Raw genomic sequence first — 21,442 nt, 5'->3', positions numbered from 1 at the left:
TTAAATGGAATAATAGTTTTTCTCGAATGATTTTTATTAATATCTCATATTGCAATATTTTATATTTATATATATTTTCATTCTTCAATTATTTTTTTAACTCTTTGCCAGTGGATTAAATATATTTTAATAATAATTTTTCTATATAAAAAGCTTAATTTGTGACTGTAGACTCGTCCTCAAAGATTCAAATATTGTATAGTTTTTATTTTTGCAAGTAGCAAAATATTAATAAAATATTAATGAACAAGTTTGTTGTTAAATAAAGAATTTTTGCTCAGAAAATGGAAACTGAGAGTTTTGTACTTCAAGATTCATAATAGCATAACAAAGACATATACCAACAATCTATAAAGAACCTCAAATGCCTTTATCAGGCATGATGCGTAAAATTGCATTTACTTGTGTAATATAAATGTTGTTATAATGATACTGCAAATTAGTAATCATGGTCTGCAATTCAATGGATATAACAAAGGTAGCCAAACATCTGAATTTATGTAGTTGTAAATTCCATTAATTTAAATAAATTATTACATGAATTTTATGCAAATCTATCATTTATTCCATTGAATGAATTATTCAATTTTTATTATTATTATTATTTTCTGTGAAGTAAATAACTAAGTCAAGTAACTTACTTACTTACTAAGTAAGTAAATAAGTAAAGTAACTTACTTTTGCCTTGTCAATAAAGCACATTTTATTTTATTTTTTTCAATAGCAGTGGTCTATATAAGTTATTTGTAAATCTATGCCTATTGTGTATCACCTTACACTAAAAATAGTTAAATGAAAGAAAAAATTTATCGGCTGAGTTATCTCAAAAATCCAAACTGAACAAATTACTATATTACAAAAATAAAAATCTCTTAATCCAGCTTTAGATAATGAAGTAAATTTCATATTGTGTGTATTTAAAATAAAATAAACGTGCTAAACGGATGACGATTGAATGGAGGAGAGTTTTAAACAATAGTGAAACTCCATATGCAACAGACTCAGAATTTAAGAACACACAGGAGGCTTCATAAATCCTACAGAGTTGGCAGCCAATATGTAAAGTGATTAAGCTGTTTACTGCTGCAGTAAACATCAAAAAGAACTACAGATTTTTACAAGATGCTTTTTTTTAAGATATAAATAACTATTACTAATTATATTTAATTTTTTCATTTGTAGATGGCTTGGTTAAAAGAAGAAGGATTTGGAGGTATCATGGTTTGGTCTGTAGTTACGGAAGACTTCAGAGGGTCTTGTGGAACAGGAAAATTCCCATTAATGAATGCAATGGGACAAGAATTAGATGGTTACACAGTAAAATATGATGGTCCTTAGGAAACTTCTAATCCTGTTGGTGGTGTTGGTTATACAACTAAAGATCGTAAGTTCTTTACCAAAAATAAAATAATAAATTATACTGTATACATTCTGTATAACGATAACCAATTTTTAATTTGCTAGTTTAATTTACTTACTTAATGTAAGAATTATCTTATTGTTCCAAGCTGTAGTTTTAAAATTAGTTTAACTGTGGAGTAGAATAGAAATATTATTTGATAGATTTTTTTGTGAATTTTGAGTATCCAAATAACCTTTACTTTTTTTTTATCATATCATATCCATATCTCTATTCTTTACGTATTAAACAGCTACCTGAAAACAAATTTAACCTTTCTTTATTAAGCAAAACAGTCATCCATTCCTAAAATTGTATGCCCTGTGGAATTATCTGACTGCACTATACACCATTCACCCAGATCCCCCAATGGAGGGTTAAGTGGTGGTAATCCTTTACTTGAGTGAATAGATAATATTCCTGATATTAATTGATTTGCGATGCTACTACCTCAGATTCAAGTAGCTAGCTAAAAGTATAACTTTTAATGGATTTGAACCCCCTACATGTTACTTTTTTTTTTACTTTTTTCATAAGGATAAAGAATACAGAACTTTCTCAGGAATTGTCCGACTGAAATTGAACCGATGTAAGTGCCTAATTGTAATTGTGCCCTAACGTAATTTAATTTTTAAGTAAATTGTATTTGAGATTTATGATAAGATGGATATTTTAAGACTTTACATACAAAAAAGTAAACAAAATAAAATATCAAATTCATCAAAATGTGCCATAAATTTGTACGGTTCTTCCATTTCTGTAAATTTGTATTATTTTATTTACTGAATATTTTTCTTGTTCCTTACATCTTTCCTTATTTCATTATAACTTCTTTCACCACTATAAGTCTCATCTTCTCTATACTTTCATTTTTTCCTGATTATTATTTTACTGAATTTTACTTACTAGAATGTTGCTCAACCAAATATATAATTTTCAATTCTTTTGTTATACTTTTTTAAATTATCTATTATTGTTTTAATTTTGTGTTAAGAACAATAAATATATCGTTCAAAAGATAATTCAGTTAGTTTAAAAAAATAAAATTATAATTAAATAATAATTAAAATTATTAAACACAAATTATCATTAATCAAAAGAGATTGTTAATTATTATTTTTATTATTGACATCAACAAAATGTATAAACTTGAGAAATCTATAAAAATGCTGTAGAGCTTTATCAGTATTTATTTAAAACAAATGAAAGTGAATTTTCTATTATTTGTGATAAAAAGGTACAATAAATTTGAAATTTAAGATAAAAATTACTTTCTATATTAGCTTTTTATATTCTTTACTAGCAGTAATGAATTACAGTTCTTTGAGCCACACTCAGACACGAATTGTATTTAAGTGTGGTTATTTACTTGTTTCTTTTAATTACAATTGTAGATATTATCTTAAAAGTAACTGGATGCAACACAATCTTCTCTATAAATCTCCCAAATGTAGACATACCTAAATAACATGACAGACATTCTGCTCATGACTGCATTCTACGTACCTATATAAAACACAAAAATATTCATCCTTCCAAACCGATTATTGAAATTTTCAAGACCTGTCAACACCTTCGTAAACAAATACTACAAGGCCACACAAGGGGGCCACATACCTTTTAGATAATTGCTGAGAGATGGATGGAGCAATGCAGTTCACAAACCTATCAAAGTATATCAATTTCCTTCAACGTTTCTATTCCCTGTTCTATAGTTGTTTAGCAAATATTATTATATTGTCTACCAGCCTGCTTCTTTCTCTTCATTTATTTACTTACAGAGAAAGAAAATTTCAGATCAGTTGAGTTATATCCTGACAAATATGTAGTGCATCATGAAACACTGAATAACAGGACCTAAAAAATTAAATTAGAAACTAGCATTAGAATTTAGATATGAAACTTATAAATATAAAAAAGCCTATCAATCGTGATTGATACACTATAATATTTGGTACGTAACTACAATTTACAATAATATCTATTTGTATAAATTTTTTTTTGTTTTTTTTCAACAATCAAAATTTTTTGGATCCATGGAAGCCTGGTATTGTATACGAAAAATGAGTTTAATCTATTGTTTGAAATGTTCTTTTAATCCTGTAACTTTTTAAATATTCTTCAAATGTTTTCCTACAGGTAGATCTAAAACTGCGGTTTGCTTATTTACTTTTAATTACTGAAAACTATTTTATTTTTTATATATTTTTTAAGTATTGTCAACTGATGCGGTCAGTATCTACTGGATACTATGAGAATAGAATTACACGCTCGGGAACAACCACATCAAAACCAGAGTAGTTTCATTTCTGTCTTTCAAATGTCTATCATAAAGGCACATAACCTTGTAATTTAACTTTGATGATTAATAGTTTTCAGTGGCTTTATCAGTGTTAAGAACAGTTAACATAGTAGGTGATCCTTACTTAACATCATTTTATTTTCAGAAATGTTTGAGATCACCCAGGAGTTGCAGAATTCTTATGTTGAAAGCAATGTAATTACTATAGTAATCGGGCATAAAATTTAGTTTACATGTACAATTTTATAGGTTTTTCGTAATTGAAAAATCATTTTTGTTATTACTTTTCAAGAGTTGGACTGTAGTTTAATTTTTAAAAAACGTTTAGATAAAATAATTATATTTCTGCTAAATCCAAAAGCATATTTTATGATCCAGTAGTAACTATGTAATTTACGTGTGAGTATTGTTATTGTAATAGGCAACTTAATGTGTGTCACAAGTCACTCGCAAAATGACATAGCCGTACTCAAAAATACCTAGTATTTCACGATGGGCTTATTAGAGATTTTCCTGTGCCTTCTTCACTTAAATGAATATACTTTTGCATTTGTTTAAAAAAAATACTGGTGATGTTCAGTACTACAAATTACATTTTCACTCTGTTCACTGTGGGGACTCTGTTCACTGTTCATTGTGTATAGTGAACATCATTATTATCAGAGAATGTTAGTCTGACAGGTGTTATCTTTATCTCAGTTGTTGCTGTATGTGCATCATAATCATAAAAAATAATGGAAAAGATAGTGTACACCAGGAAAAATATGATATAATTTCCTTTTTTAAGCTGCAAAACCAGCAAAATCTCTAAAAATTTGAATATTTTTGTTCGGAAAACTAAGAGTATAATGAATATATTTTTTCCACAGGAAATGCAGTGTCATGTGAAGAGGAAGACGATTAAATATCATACCACCGAGATAAAGCAGATTGCACTTTGTACTATATGTGTGAAGGTGAAAGAAAACATCATACGCTATTCCCATAAAATCTTTTGTTCACTCTGAAAATGTCTGTGATTGACCAGAAAACGTAGAAGGCTGCATGCATCATACTCAAGCAACACTACCTGCTAAGAGGAGATAAAATAATTATTATAATAACATTAAGTTTTCCTATTTTTTTTACAATGAGCTCATTTTCTATTTACTTTACACTGGTACAATTGTTTGTTCGGTCTACCTTTTTTGAATTTATTTATGATTGGCCATTATTTTATACTGTACCTAATAATTATTATCTTTAATTTATAAATACTATTAATACTTCTGTTTTAATTATGCAATTTTTTTTTAATGTTTTGTATTTTATGTCAAGTAATGTTATTTGGTTTAAAAGTTATTATGATTACTTTACTGCTTTTTTTACTGTAATTACTTTACTTATTTCTTTTTATAATAACAAATAATTGTTTCTTTATTTTTTGTTTATAAAATAATTTGTTGATTTAAAAGTGTTGATTCCTTTATTGTAATTCTTTCCCGTGTTTGTTTTTATTTACTTAATAATTTAAAAATTATTCTTAATGTTTTTCCTTTTTTTTCTAGATATTTGGTTCTGGTTTAATAATGACAATCTGTTGCTGATTACTATACTTGTATTCCCTATTTATATAAAAATGTTTATTTTAATTACAAAGTTTTTCTGTAAATTGACAGTTGATATTTTTAGTAGATCATCTGCAAAGATTCATTGCCAACATACGTAATATTCTTGTATCGCTTTGGTATATTTAATAAATCTTTTAAATAAATTGATGGTAAATTACTGGTCATTTTTTGTTAATTTCTTTTACATATAACATTTTTATGATCATAAACTTTAAATGTGATTTATATCTTCACAATTTATTCTGATACATTTGTATATTATTTTGTATGTTATTACTAATTTTAATAATTATGGTGTCATACAGATTTTTTTTGTTGAAACTATTAATATTCCATTTCAGATAAAAAAATATATTTATATTTATATATATGTATGTATGTATACATACATGTAATGGTGTTTTTATATTGACATGGTTTTAACCGCTTACAATTACTTTGACATCTTTTGGTAATATTGGACAGTTATACTTGGATAATTTTTTTAAAAGTTATTATAATAAGCAGGCCGTAATGACATATAACAGCGAATATGATAAAAGTTTCTTATAATTTTCTATTGTAATATACAAAATATATATATATATAATTGTAATTGTTAAGTAATTGTTATGTTTATTTTAACTACAGATTGATATGGTGCAGGCCCCTTGGGGTGGTTGGATAGATTGATAAAACAGAACTAATTGATATGTATTAATATTTATTGATTTGTGTTACAAAATGAAATGCATTATGACAAAAGCTGTTTGTTGTGCATGGGGATTGAAAGGTATAGTTTTAACCAAAATATAACAAAATGATTGTTTTAGCTTATATTTTTGTATGGCATTTCAATATGTTAAAAACGTTAACAAAAATTAAAAAAATATATTAAAAAATTGCCATTTATACATAAATAATAAAAATGTTTGTATTAAATAAATATCATTGTATAAAATATTATTGTGAATGTAAAATATTACTATAATATTATAATTATTTATATAGGTTTTCAACAAAAAATAGGCATCCTATTTTGATGTTTCGGTTTTTGTATCTGATCTTTGCACTCAAATCATCCATCTCACAAAAGATTTTCTTTATTTTGTTCAAAACCAGTTTAAATAGGTTCGGTGATAGTTCATCACCTCGTCTCAGCCCTTTTTTGACTAGGAAAGGTTTGCCTATATTTGCTGTAATTTTAAATTTAGAGAATGTGTTTGTAAGAGTGAGTTTAATGAGGTTCAAATTTTTCTGGTCAACTCATATTCTCTCAAAATTTGAAAAAAGTCTCTGTCCACAAAATCATACGCTTTCTGAAATTTTGTAAAAGATATAAGAAAGGTTTGTTTCTGGATACGTAATATTTTAGAATCGATCAGACTTTGTATTTATTCTGAATATGATCGTCCTTTTTTAAATCCTTCTTCACACCCTTCTATATGTGATCTATTTGGGGTTCTAATCTATTCAATAACATTTTCACAGTATTTTATAAGTCACTGGCAACAATGAAATACTTCTATAGTTGTTGACATCCGTCTTGGAGGTATTAATTATAAATAATAATTAATGTAGCTTATTTATTTTTATTTATAATAAAATACTTATACAAATTGAATTGAAATCACAGGTATAAGTTACTATTTATTCTATAATTTTATGCAATTTTAATTCACAATAATATCAGTTTTAAAGTGATTAACATATAATATCTGTACAAAAAAAATCTATTATTTAAAAAAAAGATGTTAAAATTTTCATAGCTTTTGTTTAATTAAATATTGTGATTTTTCCTGAATAATAAATTAAAATATAAAAAATTTTGTACTTCTGATTATTTTAATACGAATTATACCCATTTTATGTTTATTATTAAATTTAAAAATAATATTAATAAAATCTTTTCTCGAGGATATTATTATTATTTTTTTGGTTATATGAGCATCAACTGCTACAGTCATTAGCCCTCATCACACTCTTTAAAATAGGGATTAAATCACAATCAAGTTTGTCATATGTAAGGGTGGAAAGGGCCCTTACATTTTATTTAAAAACACCAAACTAAACAAGACAGAAAATTTAGACACAAACACTGAACATACTTACAGGATGCAAAGGACCCCGATATTAAAATTTTAAAAGTAAATAAAACATAAATATATGTGAAAAACAACGGCTTCACAATACCAACATTCCCTTTTTTCTCCCTTAATTTTATTTAAGCACCCCTGGAGCAACCGAAACTGCCATTAAGCAGCACATCAATTGACCCAAGATCCATGGGAGTTGACTGACTACCTCTCTGTAAATTATCCTGTAGGACTTAACCCATCGGGTTCTCCCTGTGTCAGCAGAAATTAAAATAAAAAAATTATTAAAAATATTAATTAATTTAACTTATTTCTGATACTGTTTAAAGGTATTCATAGAATTTCTGTTGTGAAATGAATTTTATTTTGCACTTGGGAGTTTTAATTAATTTTAATCGAATAAATTGGCATTCTGAAGAATTGCCAATTGTAAACAGGTGTGTATCTAAAACGGTAGGCTTATACATTACAGATTCTAGGTGTAAAATTGAACAGAAAGTTTCTTAAGGAAAAATGTTACATTTCCCTTCGATTTTCCTTCTCTCCGGCATTTTGTATTTATTAATAAATTTATATATGAAAATCGGATTGAGAAGTGAACAATAACTTCAGAGGATGAATGAGGATATACACACACATTTTTAACAACATTGTCTAATAAATAAAATATTTCATTTTATTAATTATTTATTTATATTATTTTAGTATTTCACTATATTAATGTTAACGGTGACCGTGTAAATTTTTATCAAATTATGTGTTCTTAAGAAAATGCTAAGCATTTTTTTTAGAACAAAATGACACCTTAGTTTTGAAAATCTATTGACAAATAACCAACTTATGACAGAAAATGTATCACTATTTTCTGCCAGATTTCATCTCCTTCTCTATTAAGTCGGGTTCTTTATTTATTATGTGTGCTATTTATTAATTTAATTATTTTAATTTATATTAGTAGCTTCTCCCGGTGTGCCTATGGCATGCCCTCTGAAACTAGGGTGGGTTCCCTTGGCAGGCGACGTCTTGGAATGAGACTATTAGGTGTTCAAAACTGTACATCTTGTGTGAAAAATATTTTTTGAATGATGAAAATTGAAAGCAAAAATATATCAGAAAATCTTCCCGATTAAATCTGGTTTAGATTGGTCCTTAGTGAAGGCAGTTACTTTTATTTTGATTTGAATACTAGATGGTGCTGGTATTCTATGGCGGTTCAGTTTCAATTAACCACACATCTCAGGAACGGTCGACCTGAGACTGTACAAGAATATACATCATTTACATTCATACATATCATCCTCATTCATCCTCTGAAGTTATTACTTCAGAGTTTATTACTTAAGGTATTCCTTAAGGTGGTTCCAGAGACTAAACAGAAAAAGTGAGGGATAGGCGTCGGAATTTGAATTTTTTTTTTGAAGGGGGCTCAGAGAAAAAAAATCATAAAGGATAAGTTACGAAATGATATTATATAGTATAATTTAAATTTATTAATGAACATACAAACAAAAAACCTTGAAATTCTTTTATCGTATTTAATAAACTTCATTACTCTTCTTGTTTGTTTGATTACAGATATTGTTAATATGTATCCTCTAAAACAACTCTAATTTCCCATGAACTCATCTGTTTCTCTTTAATTTTGAATTTCATTTATTTTCTCATACAACAGCACATTTCAAATCGTGTTAAAACATTCGTATTTAATTATTAAAATGACATGCTACCAGTATTAAAAAAATAATAATAACTGCTGTTTAAGAGTTACTTTTGTACATAACTGAAAAAAAATTAAATGATCACCATTTTAGTTAAGAGTCACCTATTAGAATAACGTATCTCAACTCTAACCTTTCCTTTTTACTTTAAACATTTTTGAATTGGCCCTGAAGAGGAGGGGACCTTGAGATGCGGTAGGTTTTTTAACCAAAAAATTTATTTTTTTTAGGCAAAACCATTTGCTGAATCTCATTTTAAGAGTTGAAATTTATTTTAGTGTTACTATACTTCATGAATACTGTGTATATAAATTCTCCTAAATTCAGTACCATGAAAAACAAATTCTGACAAATCAGAATAATATATATTTATATTAAAATATAGAGACAAAATATTACAGTTTAATAGAATATTAAACTGAATGTGATGCATACAGGAGAAAATAGGATTGAAATGTCTTTTTATTTTTTATCGAATCAAATGTAGATTTAAAATAATTTATGTTTTGAATGTTATAATTATAAATAAAGATTAGGTTTACGTTACAAATAAAGATTAGGTTATGTACTTGAAATAATCGGCTGAGTTTTCTATCTTGTTTAATTGTAACTGTGTTATTTGAGGATAATAAAGATTTATTTTACTTTTTGACTGGCTTACTCTTCTAACTTTAATTATATTCTGTGATTAACATGTTTGATACGATATACATATATTAATTTTTCAAATATGTTGCTTGCAACAGGTAGTAAATTTATTAAGAAAACGAGAATTCTTAATAAATCCACATCCTTATACGTCTCATCACCCCACATCCTCTGCTAATGATTATTTTAATTATAATTATTATAAATAATTTATTGTATAATTACATGCAATCAGAGTAGCATCACAAAATGCACGATTAGAAAATAAAAATTAGAAGCGATTAAAATCCATATTATTTATTTACGTACAATATAAAATCATGAAATTATGTTTTGTAAAATGTATGAAGATATTAAATACAAAAGATAACAGCCAAATAATTCAAAAATCAAAAGGCATTAATGAATATTATTGTAGCACATGTTTATGTGCAAGTTTAACAGTTACAGAAGATTCAGGGTTTTTTCAATTTTTAAATTAGTATTATTTAAAAATTCAACAGAGTAATATTGTTTCTGTAAGATAAGATTTTTTACTTGTATTTTAAATAAATTAGTCAGAAGATTTTTTTAATAGATAGATAATTTATTAGATATGGAATAAGAAGCATAATAAGGCCCTTTCTTGTGAGCCCAAGTATTGAGGTTAAATACGTAAAGAGGAAAAAGGTTTTGCGGTCGTTTTTTGATAGAAACAATAAGGTAAACGATAAGTTACTATTCTTTTTAACAAGACTACACATTCATAAATATAAATTAAGGGTAAGTTAACATTTAAAAATTTATGTATATATTCACAGTTATATACTGGTATATAATTGTGAATATAAGGACTGCCTAAAAGCACATACCGTAAAACAAACAGAAGATGGTTTCCAAAAGAGTCGATAGACCACCATAAGGAGACAACAATTTGCATATGCCCAGAAAAAAGGCCCTTAAAAAAGGTTGGTAGGCTAGAAAATTTAAAAAGGGAAATGGATAGGATAAATGTGGATGTAGTAGGAATTAGTGAGGTTCGGTGGGAAGAGGAAGGCGACTTTTGGTCAGGTGATATTAGAATAATTAACTCAGCTTTAAATAATGGTCAGGCAGGAGTAGGTTTCATAATGAATGAGAAGATAGGGAAGAGAGTAGAGGATTTCAAAACGCATAGCGATAATATCATTCATTGTAATAAGGATAAAATCAAAACCTAAACCGACAACAATTGTTAACGACTATATGCCTACAAGCGCCCATGATGATGATGAGGTAGAGTGTGTATACGAAGAGATTGATGAAGCAATTAAACACGTAAAAGGAGATGAAAATTTAATAGAAGTTGGAGATTGGAAAAGGCAAGGAAGGAAATATAGTGGGTGAATAAGGGCTGGGCAAAAGGAATGAAAGAGGGGACCGACTTATAGAGCTTTGCACGAAGTATAATTTAGTAATTGCCAACACCCAATTTAAAAATCACAATAGAAGAATATACACTTGGAAAAAGCCAGGCGATACTGCAAGGTATCAGATAGATTATATCATGGTTAAGCAAAGATTAAGAAATCAACTTGTTGACTGCAAAACTTACCCTGGAGCAGACATTGATAGCGACCCTAATTTGGTGATAATGAAATGTAGATTGGGGTTTAAAAACCTGAAGAAAAGGTGTCAGATGAATCGATGGAATTTAGAGAAGCTTGAGGAAGAGGAGGTAAAGATGATTTTTGAGGAGGACATCGCAAGAGGTCTGAGTAAAAAAGATAAGGTAAAAAATGTAGAAGAAGAATGGGAGAATGTTAAAAAAGAAATTCTTAAATCAGCAGAAGCAAACTTAGGCGGAATAGAGAACTGGTAGAAAACCTTGGGTTTCAGACGATATATTGCAGCTGATGGATGAACGTAGAAAATATAAGAATGCTAGTGATGAAGAAAGTAAAAGGAACTATCGGCAATTAAGAAATGCTGTAAACAGGAAGTGCAAACTGTCGAAAGAAGAGTGGATTAAAGAAAAGTGTTCAGAAGTGGAAAGAGAAATGAACATTGGTAAAATAGACGGAGCATACAGGAAAGTTAAGGAAAATTTTGGGGTATATAAATTAACATCTAATAATGTGTTAAACAAAGATGGTACACCAATATGTAATACGAAAGGTAAAGTTGATAGATGGGTGGAATATATTGAAGAGTTATACGGAGGAAATGAATTAGAAAATAGTGTTATAGAGGAAGAAGAGGAAGTTGACGAGGATGAAATGGGAGAAACAATACTGAGATCTGAATTTAAGAGAGCATTAAAGGATTTAAATGGCAGAAAGGCTCCTGGAATAGACGGAATACCTGTAGAATTACTGCGCAGTGCAGGTGAGGAAGCGATGATAGATTGATTATACAAACTGGTGTGTAATATTTATGAAAAAGGGGAATTTCCATCAGACTTCAAAAAAAGTGTTATAGTCATGATACCAAAGAAAGCAGAGGCAGATAAATGTGAAGAATACAGAACAATTAGTTTAACTAGTCATGCATTAAAAATCTTAACTAGAATTCTATACAGAAGAATTGAGAGGAGAGTGGAAGAAGTGTTAGGAGAAGACCGATTTGGTTTCAGGAAAAGTATAGGGACAAGGGAAGCAATTTTAGGCCTCAGATTAATAGTAGAAGGAAGATTAAAGAAAAACAAACCGACATACTTGGCGTTTATAGACCTAGAAAAGGCATTCGATAACGTAGACTGGAATAAAATGTTCAGCATTTAAAAAAAATTAGGGTTCAAATACAGAGATAAAAGAACAGTTGCTAACATGTACAGGAACCAAACAGCAACAGTAACAATTAAAGAACATAAGAAAGAAGCCGTAATAAGAAAGGGAGTCTGACAAGGATGTTCCCTATCTCCGTTACTTTTTAATCTTTACATGGAACTAGCAGTTAATGATGCATATCATTAGCACAAGCTAAACGAATATTTCTTCAGTAAGAAATATAATTTGTTTACATCAAAAATTAATTTAAATGTCAGGAAAAGATTTTTGAAAGTGTATGTTTGGAGTGTCACTTTATATGGAAGTGAAACTTGGACGATCGGCTTTATTCGGAAAACTTATTTCATATTCTACTGCTGCAGCTGTAGCATTACCATTACAGACAGACAAAATGAATACCACATCAGTGTATTTCTCTGTTGTAAATAAGTACAGTTTTTTCAAGTTAAAAACCATAAGAAATCACTAATTATGTCCCTTAATTAACGTCCTAAAAATTTCAATACGATCTCATTTCACCTGGGTAGCTGAAATCCGAGTGAAATTTTGCACAAGCCGTAACTTGCAAACAATCCGTTTTAGGACATATGTTTGTATGAATTTTTTCCATTATTTTCACATGCAGAATAGGTTACAAAATTCCCGGGTGAGCTTAATGATACATCCTATTTATTTATAGTGTTTGCATAGAAAACATTAAAAAGTTTTGTAAATATAAAGTTTTTGGTGCTTAAAAGAGTTTTTGAAAGGAATTCAGGACTAGGTAAAGTTTGAATATCATTCTCATTCATCCTCTGAAGTATTATCTAAACGGTAGTTACCGGAGGCTAAACAGGAAAAAGAAAAGAAAAGAAAGGTAAAGTTCGAAGGTTATTTAGAGGTTAGATTCCACTTTATGGAAAAATGTTTCTGACAAGACTTATGTATCATTGTCTCTAGAATCCAAATTCGAGGTGCAAATGTGTCCCATTTAAAAAAATTAACTTCTAATCTAGTTAGCCCTCCTCTGGTCAAAATCATAATTTTTTTTGCATCTTCCAGAAAAATCACTTCCTTCAATTTTAGAAAAGGAGGACGGGGGAGGTCTGGACACCTGTTTTAAGTATATATATATATATATATTTAAGTAATATATATTACTTCATTTATATGAAGTAATGTTTTTTGTGCATGTCCCTTGTATTTTGAAAATATACACTCAGTCTGTCCATGTAATATTAACTACAGGTACTGTAATTTAATTTTATACTCATGGGTTTATGGGTTGTTTGATCAACAGTGTTTTATTGATTTGTCTTATAATGTAAATCTTTTTGTTTGTGTGTAGTTTTGAAAGCTACACACAAAAAATCTGTATGAAGTTTTATCGGTATACAGAAAGGTTGTAAATTACCTCCATATTTTAATTTGCTATAATTTTTATATTTAGTGACAAATGTTTATATGTGATGTTTACAATATAAGAGATCACCTATTTTATTAATACATAACATCAGCACCAGCATTTCTCATGACTGTAAGTTTTGAGAATGTTTACAAAGCATTTCAGCATGAACTCTGCAGTGGAATATTGATCAGAATGCATCAAATTTATATCAACACTCGACTAAGAATTAAAAATGTAATAAAACTTCTACATCCACTTCCTTAAGAAAATTTTGCAGGGTATGACTTCAGGTTCAAGTAAAGCCCACACCTTTTATAAAACCTCACAACCTGGATGTAGAGGGTTGGCATCAAACCAATATGATTGTTCTACAGATCATATTGGCTTTACATGGCAGTTTGTAATATTCTTAGGATCAAATACAGCAATATTTGATGAGTGGTCCAGCTACCATTGGTGAACTCATATTAAATACACTTCATAGTGGAAGGCTGACTGCATTAGCTGAAGTGATATAAAGCATTGTTGAGCATATTCTCCGATAAACAGGTACTGTTCTATTTCTACCCAAGTAAGTTCTAAGAAACAGAACAAAACTGTTTCATTATAATATATTATTAAATATAAAACTATTAGGAATTTAAAATAGTTACTTTACAACCAATCTATATATAACATTAAATATTTCATGTTAAATGTGTTTTTTTATATAACATTTTATCTATAAGTATGGGTAAGTATCCATTAACATCGACTAAATATTTTATTACACAAGTTCTTTAATGTAGTTGTCAACTAAAATAATTCTTTTATTGTAATCATTACATAACATATTATATAGATCACATACAGGATGGATATATATGATACTCTATGAACTCGTCATTGCAAATCAGCTGATTTCAAAGTTGAGAGTTCTAAGATTCAAATCCTAGTAAAGGGATCCTTTAAATCCTTTACATGGATTTCAATTAACCACACATCTCAGGAATGTTTAACTTGAGACTTACAAGACTACACTTCATTTACACTCATAAATATCCTCTGAAGTAATACCTTACGGTGGTTTGGGAGGCTAAACAGAAAAAAGAAAGAGATATGATATTCCACAGATAAAAAAAAATTGTTCCAACATTTACCTGGATATATTAAGAGAAATCACAGTAAAACTTAATTAATTAGACCAGTATTACAATGTAACAAAATTAAGAGATAGGTGTAAGATATAATAAGTGATAAAATAATAATTTTAAATAAAGAAGAAATCATTACTTGATTTCATGTCTGAACACAGGTATTGTCCAATATTTCACTAAAGTTTGATCAATATTTGTAATCATCTATAATCGTTCTCTGTTGCAAAATAATTTTGTGTATCTTCTCGTACTTTGATACTGTGTTCATCATTTTACAAACAGAGGTTGGACTGTTTCAGCCTTACCTCTGTTTATTTATAACAGTTCAGACTTGTTTTCCATCTTCACGGGTTACCTTTACTAGTTTGATGATCCCTCTGAATATCTATGCGTAAGATTAACATGATTATCCACACAGTTGTCTGGTAAACTGTACTTTATCATGTGTAAAACATGATAAACCATCTAGTTTAACCATACAGTTTTAACCATCTAGTAAATTGTAACATGACATTGATTTCCAACTACCTGCACAACATACTGTTGTCTACTAACATACCTACCTTGAGGTTTTGGGGTGTTCCAAATTGCAGATTTAACATAGCCCTCCAGGTTGCTGTATTATCGTATCTGACTGAGTTTACATGGTGGTACCAACATCATGATTTTTTAATAAGTATTGGCAGACAAAGCAAGGTATTGGTCCCCTACACTAAAGATACGTAGATAATAGTTAGATTATTAAATTAAAGAAATAACAAGATCTAAGCTGTAAATACAGACAAAATAAAATAATTCATTTCTTGACAAATAACTGGATTGATTCAATATTAATTTCACTAGTGTTCAAAAACAAAAAAAAAAAACACAACTTTAATTTAACCTAATAATAAACAGTTAATTAAAAAAAAAGACTTTTTACAGATAAAGAAAAAAATAACTGCAAACAAATTACGGTCGTTTCACATGTTGTTCGTTGCATTGTGAAATGACTGAAATATAGTTCTAAACGCTGTATTTTAATAATGAAAATTTCCAACTTGCTTCCCTCTCCACAATAGATGTTTGAGACCAAAATACTCAATTTTTATCATGATGTACAGCATGGTGTGTTATAATGTTGAAATGTATTTGTTACTTTTCCCTGTTAGGAACTGACATAATTTTAATCGTTAAATGTGAAATAAAATATTTTAATAAGAAAAACTGGCATTAGTTTTGATTAAATATGATGTTTTAATATACTGAAAAGAGTCTGGAACAATAAAACAATGAAAAATATGCACTCTTATTTCCATTTTTTTTCTTTTCATCCTATCTTTTGGGTTATGCAGAAGCAATTTGGCAGGATTTTATGGCCGGTACCCTTCCTGATGACAACCTTTAGGGCAATTGAAGTTTGTAAAGTTGCACTGCATGAAAAATTGCTTATACCCAGATATACTCCCACATTATCAGGTGCTCCTTCGTCTAACCTCTGAGAATGCCAAATGGCTTCTTCTGCTTATAATTTTCCATTAAATAAGTTACAAAAAAAAAAAATTTGTTATGTTATTGTCACTAGGCTTTGTCACTTAAAATTCGAACTTTTCATCTAGAATTCATTGATTTTATGTTATTATTAACTGGCATCAAGTAGGCAGAACAGAGGCAGGATCATGGCAAAGACTTTACGAGAATGTGCCACAACAGTTTTTAATCATAGATTTTTCTTGAGAGTTAATAAAATAAACTGCGGAAGAATGCAGGGTTAACTGAACCTTACAACCCTCAATGTAATAAGGATAAAATCAAAACCTAAACCGACAACGATTGTTAACGTCTATATGCCTACAAGCGCCCATGATGATGATGAGGTAGAGTGTGTATATGAAGAGATTGATGAAGCAATTAAACACATAAAAGGAGATGAAAATTTAATAATAGTTGGAGATTGGAATGCAAGCATTGGAAAAGGCAAGGAAGGAAATATAGTGGGTGAATACGGGCTGGGCAAAAGGAATGAAAGAGGGGACTGACTTATAGAGTTTTGCACAAAGTATAATTTAGTAATTGCCAACACCCAATTTAAAAATCATAATAGAAGAATATACACTTGGAAAAAGCCAGGCGATACTGCAAGGTATCAGATAAATTATATCATGGTTAAGCAAAGATTTAGAAATCAACTCATTGACTGCAAAACTTACCCTGGAGCAGACATTGATAGCGACCATAATTTGGTGATAATGAAATGTAGATTGGAGTTTAAAAAACTGAAGACAAGGTGTCAGATGAATCGGTGGAATTTAAAGAAGCTTGAGGAAGAGGAGGTAAAGAAGATTTTTGAGGAGGACATCGCAAGAGGTATGAGTAAAAAAGATAAGGTAGAAAATGTAGAAGAAGAATGGGAGAATGTTAAAAAAGAAATTCTTAAATCAGCAGAAGCAAACTTAGGCGGAATAAAGAGAACTGGTAGATGATATATTGCAGCTGATGGATGAACGTAGAAAATATAAGAATGCTAGTGATGAAGAAAGTAAAAGGAACTATCGGCAATTAAGAAATGCTATAAACAGGAAGTGCAAACTGGCGAAAGAAGAGTGGATTAAAGAAGAGTGTTCAGAAATGGAAAGAGAAATGAACATTGGTAAAATAGACGGAGCATACAGGAAAGTTAAGGAAAATTTTGGGGTATATAAATTAACATCTAATAATGTGTTAAACAAAGATGGTACACCAATATGTAATACGAAAGGTAAAGTTGATAGATGGGTGGAATATATTAAAGAGTTATACGGAGGAAATGAATTAGAAAATAGTGTTATAGAGGAAGAAGAGGAAGTTGACGAGGATGAAATGGGAGAAACAATACTGAGATCTGAATTTAAGAGAGCATTAAAAGATGTAAATGGCAGATAGGCTCCTGGAATAGACGGAATACCTGTAGAATTACTGCGCAGTGCAGGTGAGGAAGCGATGATAGATTATACAAACTCTCTCTCCACATGTGTGTGTGTGTGTGTGTGTGTGTGTGTATGAGAGAGAGAGGGGTGGATGAAAGTCATTAAATACTTTTTTTGCCAACTGTTGATAAATTAGTTTCCTAAGAACATCAAGCAAAACTATTTTCCCTTAATTAAGTGTTGATTTAAAAAAGTCAAAATTTACAGAACTGAAAACATCACTTTTTACTTTTTAGGGTAGTTAATTTGAACCTTACACTATAAAAGTAACTCTACAGTTACTTTTATACAGATTTGAATACTAGACTCTGGATAAGAGACTCTAGACTCTAGATAGTGTTCTTTGGTGGTTGGGTTTCAATTAACCACATACATCACACAAAAAGGACAAAACTTGCCCCTTTTTGGGTTTTTATTTATTTTTAAAGTTTCTTGATAAAAATTGATAAAAGTTTCTTGAAATATTTCATGGAAGATTTTGGGTTTAAATTTTGGTCAGGTTTTGAATTTTTTTACACGTTACAATACAATTTTAGTACAATATTTTAGATACAATTTTAGTATCTTCATCATTGATAACTTTAAATGGGTTTCACACCTACAGCTACTTAAAATAAGTACATACATTTTATTTAAAATTATTTAGTTACGTCTGATATCTGGAAAGTAAGTACAGTTTTGTTATTAAAAAATACTAAAAACTTCAAAGAGGATATTTTTATTATTACATGGAAAACATACCTTTTCCAGTTTTCTGCATAATCTTCACCATTATTAAGGCACATTTCATATCTTGTAATCAGTTTTTTCATTGCGTTTTCAAAGAATGGTGCCAGTGAAAATAACCTCTATTGTAGAGCATTTTTCTTATCAGCATTGTCGTCATAACACTGACCAGCAAGGGATCACTTGAGATAGAGAAACAAGTGACAATCACTCAGTGTCGAGTCAGGATAAGCTGGGTGGTTCCAATTGATTCCAACCAGACTTGAGTTCATTCAGACTTGAGTTTCCTTGGCAACATGTGGATGAGCATTGTCATGAAGCAATATTGAGCATGTCTCTCCTTCTGTTTTACATTCAAGATGCAGTATTTTTAGTATCAATACAAAATGAAGTATTTATAGTCTCTTCTCTTGGCAAAAAAAACCAACCAACAAAACCCCTATCTTATCCCAGAAGTTGATTCCTACACGATTTTTTGTCTTGAAGTGGGTGTTTTGAATTTCTGTTTTTATGGAGATTTTTGTCATCATTTCATAAAACGCTGTTTGAATTTTGCAGTTGTGTGAGAGACCCAAATCTTGTTACTTGTCACCATTTGGCTTAAAAAAAATAATCTCCATTATTTTCATATCAAGTAAAAAAGACTGATATGCCATCCATTATCCTTATATGCCATAAATTTGCCTGTGAATTTCTGCTGCAGAATTGTTTTTTGCCGTCAAAAATCATATTATACCTCATACTTAATACTTGGCAGGATCTGAATTGTAGCACTCATTATATATATATATATATATATATATATAAAACTAATAACAAAAATAATAAATTGTTGCTAATATCTGGCTATTGTTTAAAGTAATTGAGGTATGCAAGCACCGTCTGTTTACATCACATATATAAGTGGTAAATTTAAGACAGATCGTACTTTAAAAACACTTCTCGTTACTACAGAAGAATTATGTCTCTTCATCGTGGATTCATGGCAGTCATGTAGTTCAAAGCACAGAGAAATGTAACATTAGTGAAAGTGGAACATCTCAAATTGAAAACTCAAATTGAAAAAAATTCAACTTGAGCAACAGGGTTCCCAGTAATTTTTTGACAGTGCAGTATACAAAAGCCCGTGGATGATCCGAACTAATAAAAATTCGTGTCTGTTCAGATAACGAAAAGTTCGGATTATCGAGAGTTCAATTGAAAGATATAGGATAGGGTATCGAGGAGAGTTTTGGAACTCGAAATAAGTGTCGAAACTCTTTCTTTTAGTATTTAAACACGCTTTTATTATTGTATTAATATTTACTTTCTAAAAATGGATTATATTACTGTTTGTTTAAAATGTCAGTGATTTCTGCCTGTTTCATTGAAGTTAGTGATTTTTCTACTGCATCTTTTCGTATATGAGCCAATACTAGTATAATTTTTTTTTTTCGAGGGTGAAAAACGTCTTCACGTTATCATCGCCCAGATTTTTTTTAATGAAAAAAAATAAAATAAAATAAAAATAATTAAAACTAGTAGGTAAAAGTAAAACTTAAAACAATCAAACTAATAATAAAAAAAAAAACAAAAAAGAAAAGCAGAAACAATTTAGCAAAGTCCGAGATGGGTGTAAAGGCCCATTCTCGGGTAACAAAAGCACTAAAATAATAAATTTACAACGCAACGCCGCATAACATATGCAGTCCACGAGTATGTGGCGCACAGTCATGCGGCAGTTGCATCATGCGGATAGGGGTGCTTATCCTCTTGTCATCAGCTACTCGTGTCTCCTATCCGCAACCGACAGAGGACTACTTCTTCACGCCGAGATTTTGAATATGAGGAGTCACATGGCAACACAGAATCTTTAATCTTCCGGAGTTTATTATCTACAGTAGCCATCCAGTCACCTTGCCACCTTGATCTTAAAGATTGTTTTACATAATTAGTAAAATCAGAAGTAGCAACTCGGGTGGTTAAAGGAGGTTGATTGCATGCATCTTTGGCAGCGGAATCTGCATGTTCATTACCTGGAATCCCTACATGGCTAGGGACAAAGCAAAAACTTACTTCTGTGTTACGATTATTCAACTCGGAGATTGAGTTGTAAATTTCAATGACGATAGGATGTTTGGAATAAAAGTTTTTTAAGGCTTGGAGAGCACTACACGAGTCACTGCAAATAAGAATTTTTCTATATTTAGGGTTAATGATGTTTAGAGCCTTATTTATAGCGTATAGTTCAGCGGTAAACACACTCGTAATACCGCGTAGACCAAACATATAAGTTCTTTCATTGACAACAAATGCACAACCAACGGTATCATTTTGTTTCGATCCATCAGTGTATACAACCGCATCTGGTTTCATCTTGGAGAGAATACACTGAAAGATTTGCTGGAAGATAATAGGTAGTGTTGATTGTTTATTGTATGTCGTAAGGTCAAAAGTAAAATTTATAAGGTTTATTCTCCACAGAGGATATGAGCAAGGATACGTAGGAAAGAATGACGGTGTGTCAACATTTATATGCTGCAGCAGATGCCGGGTACGGTCACCTACAGGTGCAGTACGACGTGGATGGTCCTCATCCTTTCCTAGATTAGGATTTCTAAACACTGAGTCAAGAACCGGGTGATTTGGCTGTCCTCTGAGACGAGCAAAATAAGATAATAAAAGCTGGTCTCGTCTTTCCCAAAGTGATGGTTCATCACAGTCTACAAGTAACCTTGCGACAGGACTTGATCTAAACGCGCCTGTGGCA

At 29.8% G+C, this 21,442-nt stretch overlaps 1 protein-coding gene and 1 long non-coding RNA gene across 9 annotated transcripts in view; one reads left to right on the top strand and one right to left on the bottom strand.

Annotated features, from left to right (window-relative positions):
- LOC142322438 (uncharacterized) overlaps positions 1-5,214 on the top strand; it is a 92,529-nt gene extending 87,315 nt beyond the window's left edge. For 7 of the 8 annotated variants that reach the window (XM_075361531.1, XM_075361528.1, XM_075361533.1 and 4 more), the window contains 2 exons: positions 1,183-1,384; positions 4,571-5,213. In XM_075361531.1, the coding sequence (XP_075217646.1) occupies positions 1,183-1,338 (156 nt within the window). In that variant the 3' untranslated portion in view covers positions 1,339-1,384; positions 4,571-5,213. Of the gene's footprint in view, positions 1-1,182; positions 1,385-4,570 lie in introns of all 8 variants that reach the window. The other variant, XM_075361526.1, reaches the window with a different exon arrangement.
- Positions 1-18,795, bottom strand: part of LOC142322442 (uncharacterized) — a 34,977-nt gene extending 16,182 nt beyond the window's left edge. Inside the window, exons 1-4 of the long non-coding RNA XR_012755851.1 lie at positions 18,709-18,795; positions 15,586-15,734; positions 3,017-3,256; positions 1,479-1,656 (exon numbers count right to left, since the gene is read on the bottom strand). This is a non-coding gene — a long non-coding RNA (uncharacterized LOC142322442). The remainder of the gene's footprint in view (positions 1-1,478; positions 1,657-3,016; positions 3,257-15,585; positions 15,735-18,708) is intronic.
- Between the last annotated feature and the right edge of the window lie 2,647 nt (positions 18,796-21,442).

This window comes from Lycorma delicatula, chromosome 3 (genome assembly GCF_047948215.1).
Source record: "Lycorma delicatula isolate Av1 chromosome 3, ASM4794821v1, whole genome shotgun sequence".
NCBI classification, from domain to species: Eukaryota; Metazoa; Arthropoda; class Insecta; order Hemiptera; family Fulgoridae; genus Lycorma; species Lycorma delicatula.
The sequence above is the reverse complement of the archived record's forward strand: the minus strand, read 5'-3'. Positions and strand labels throughout refer to the sequence as shown.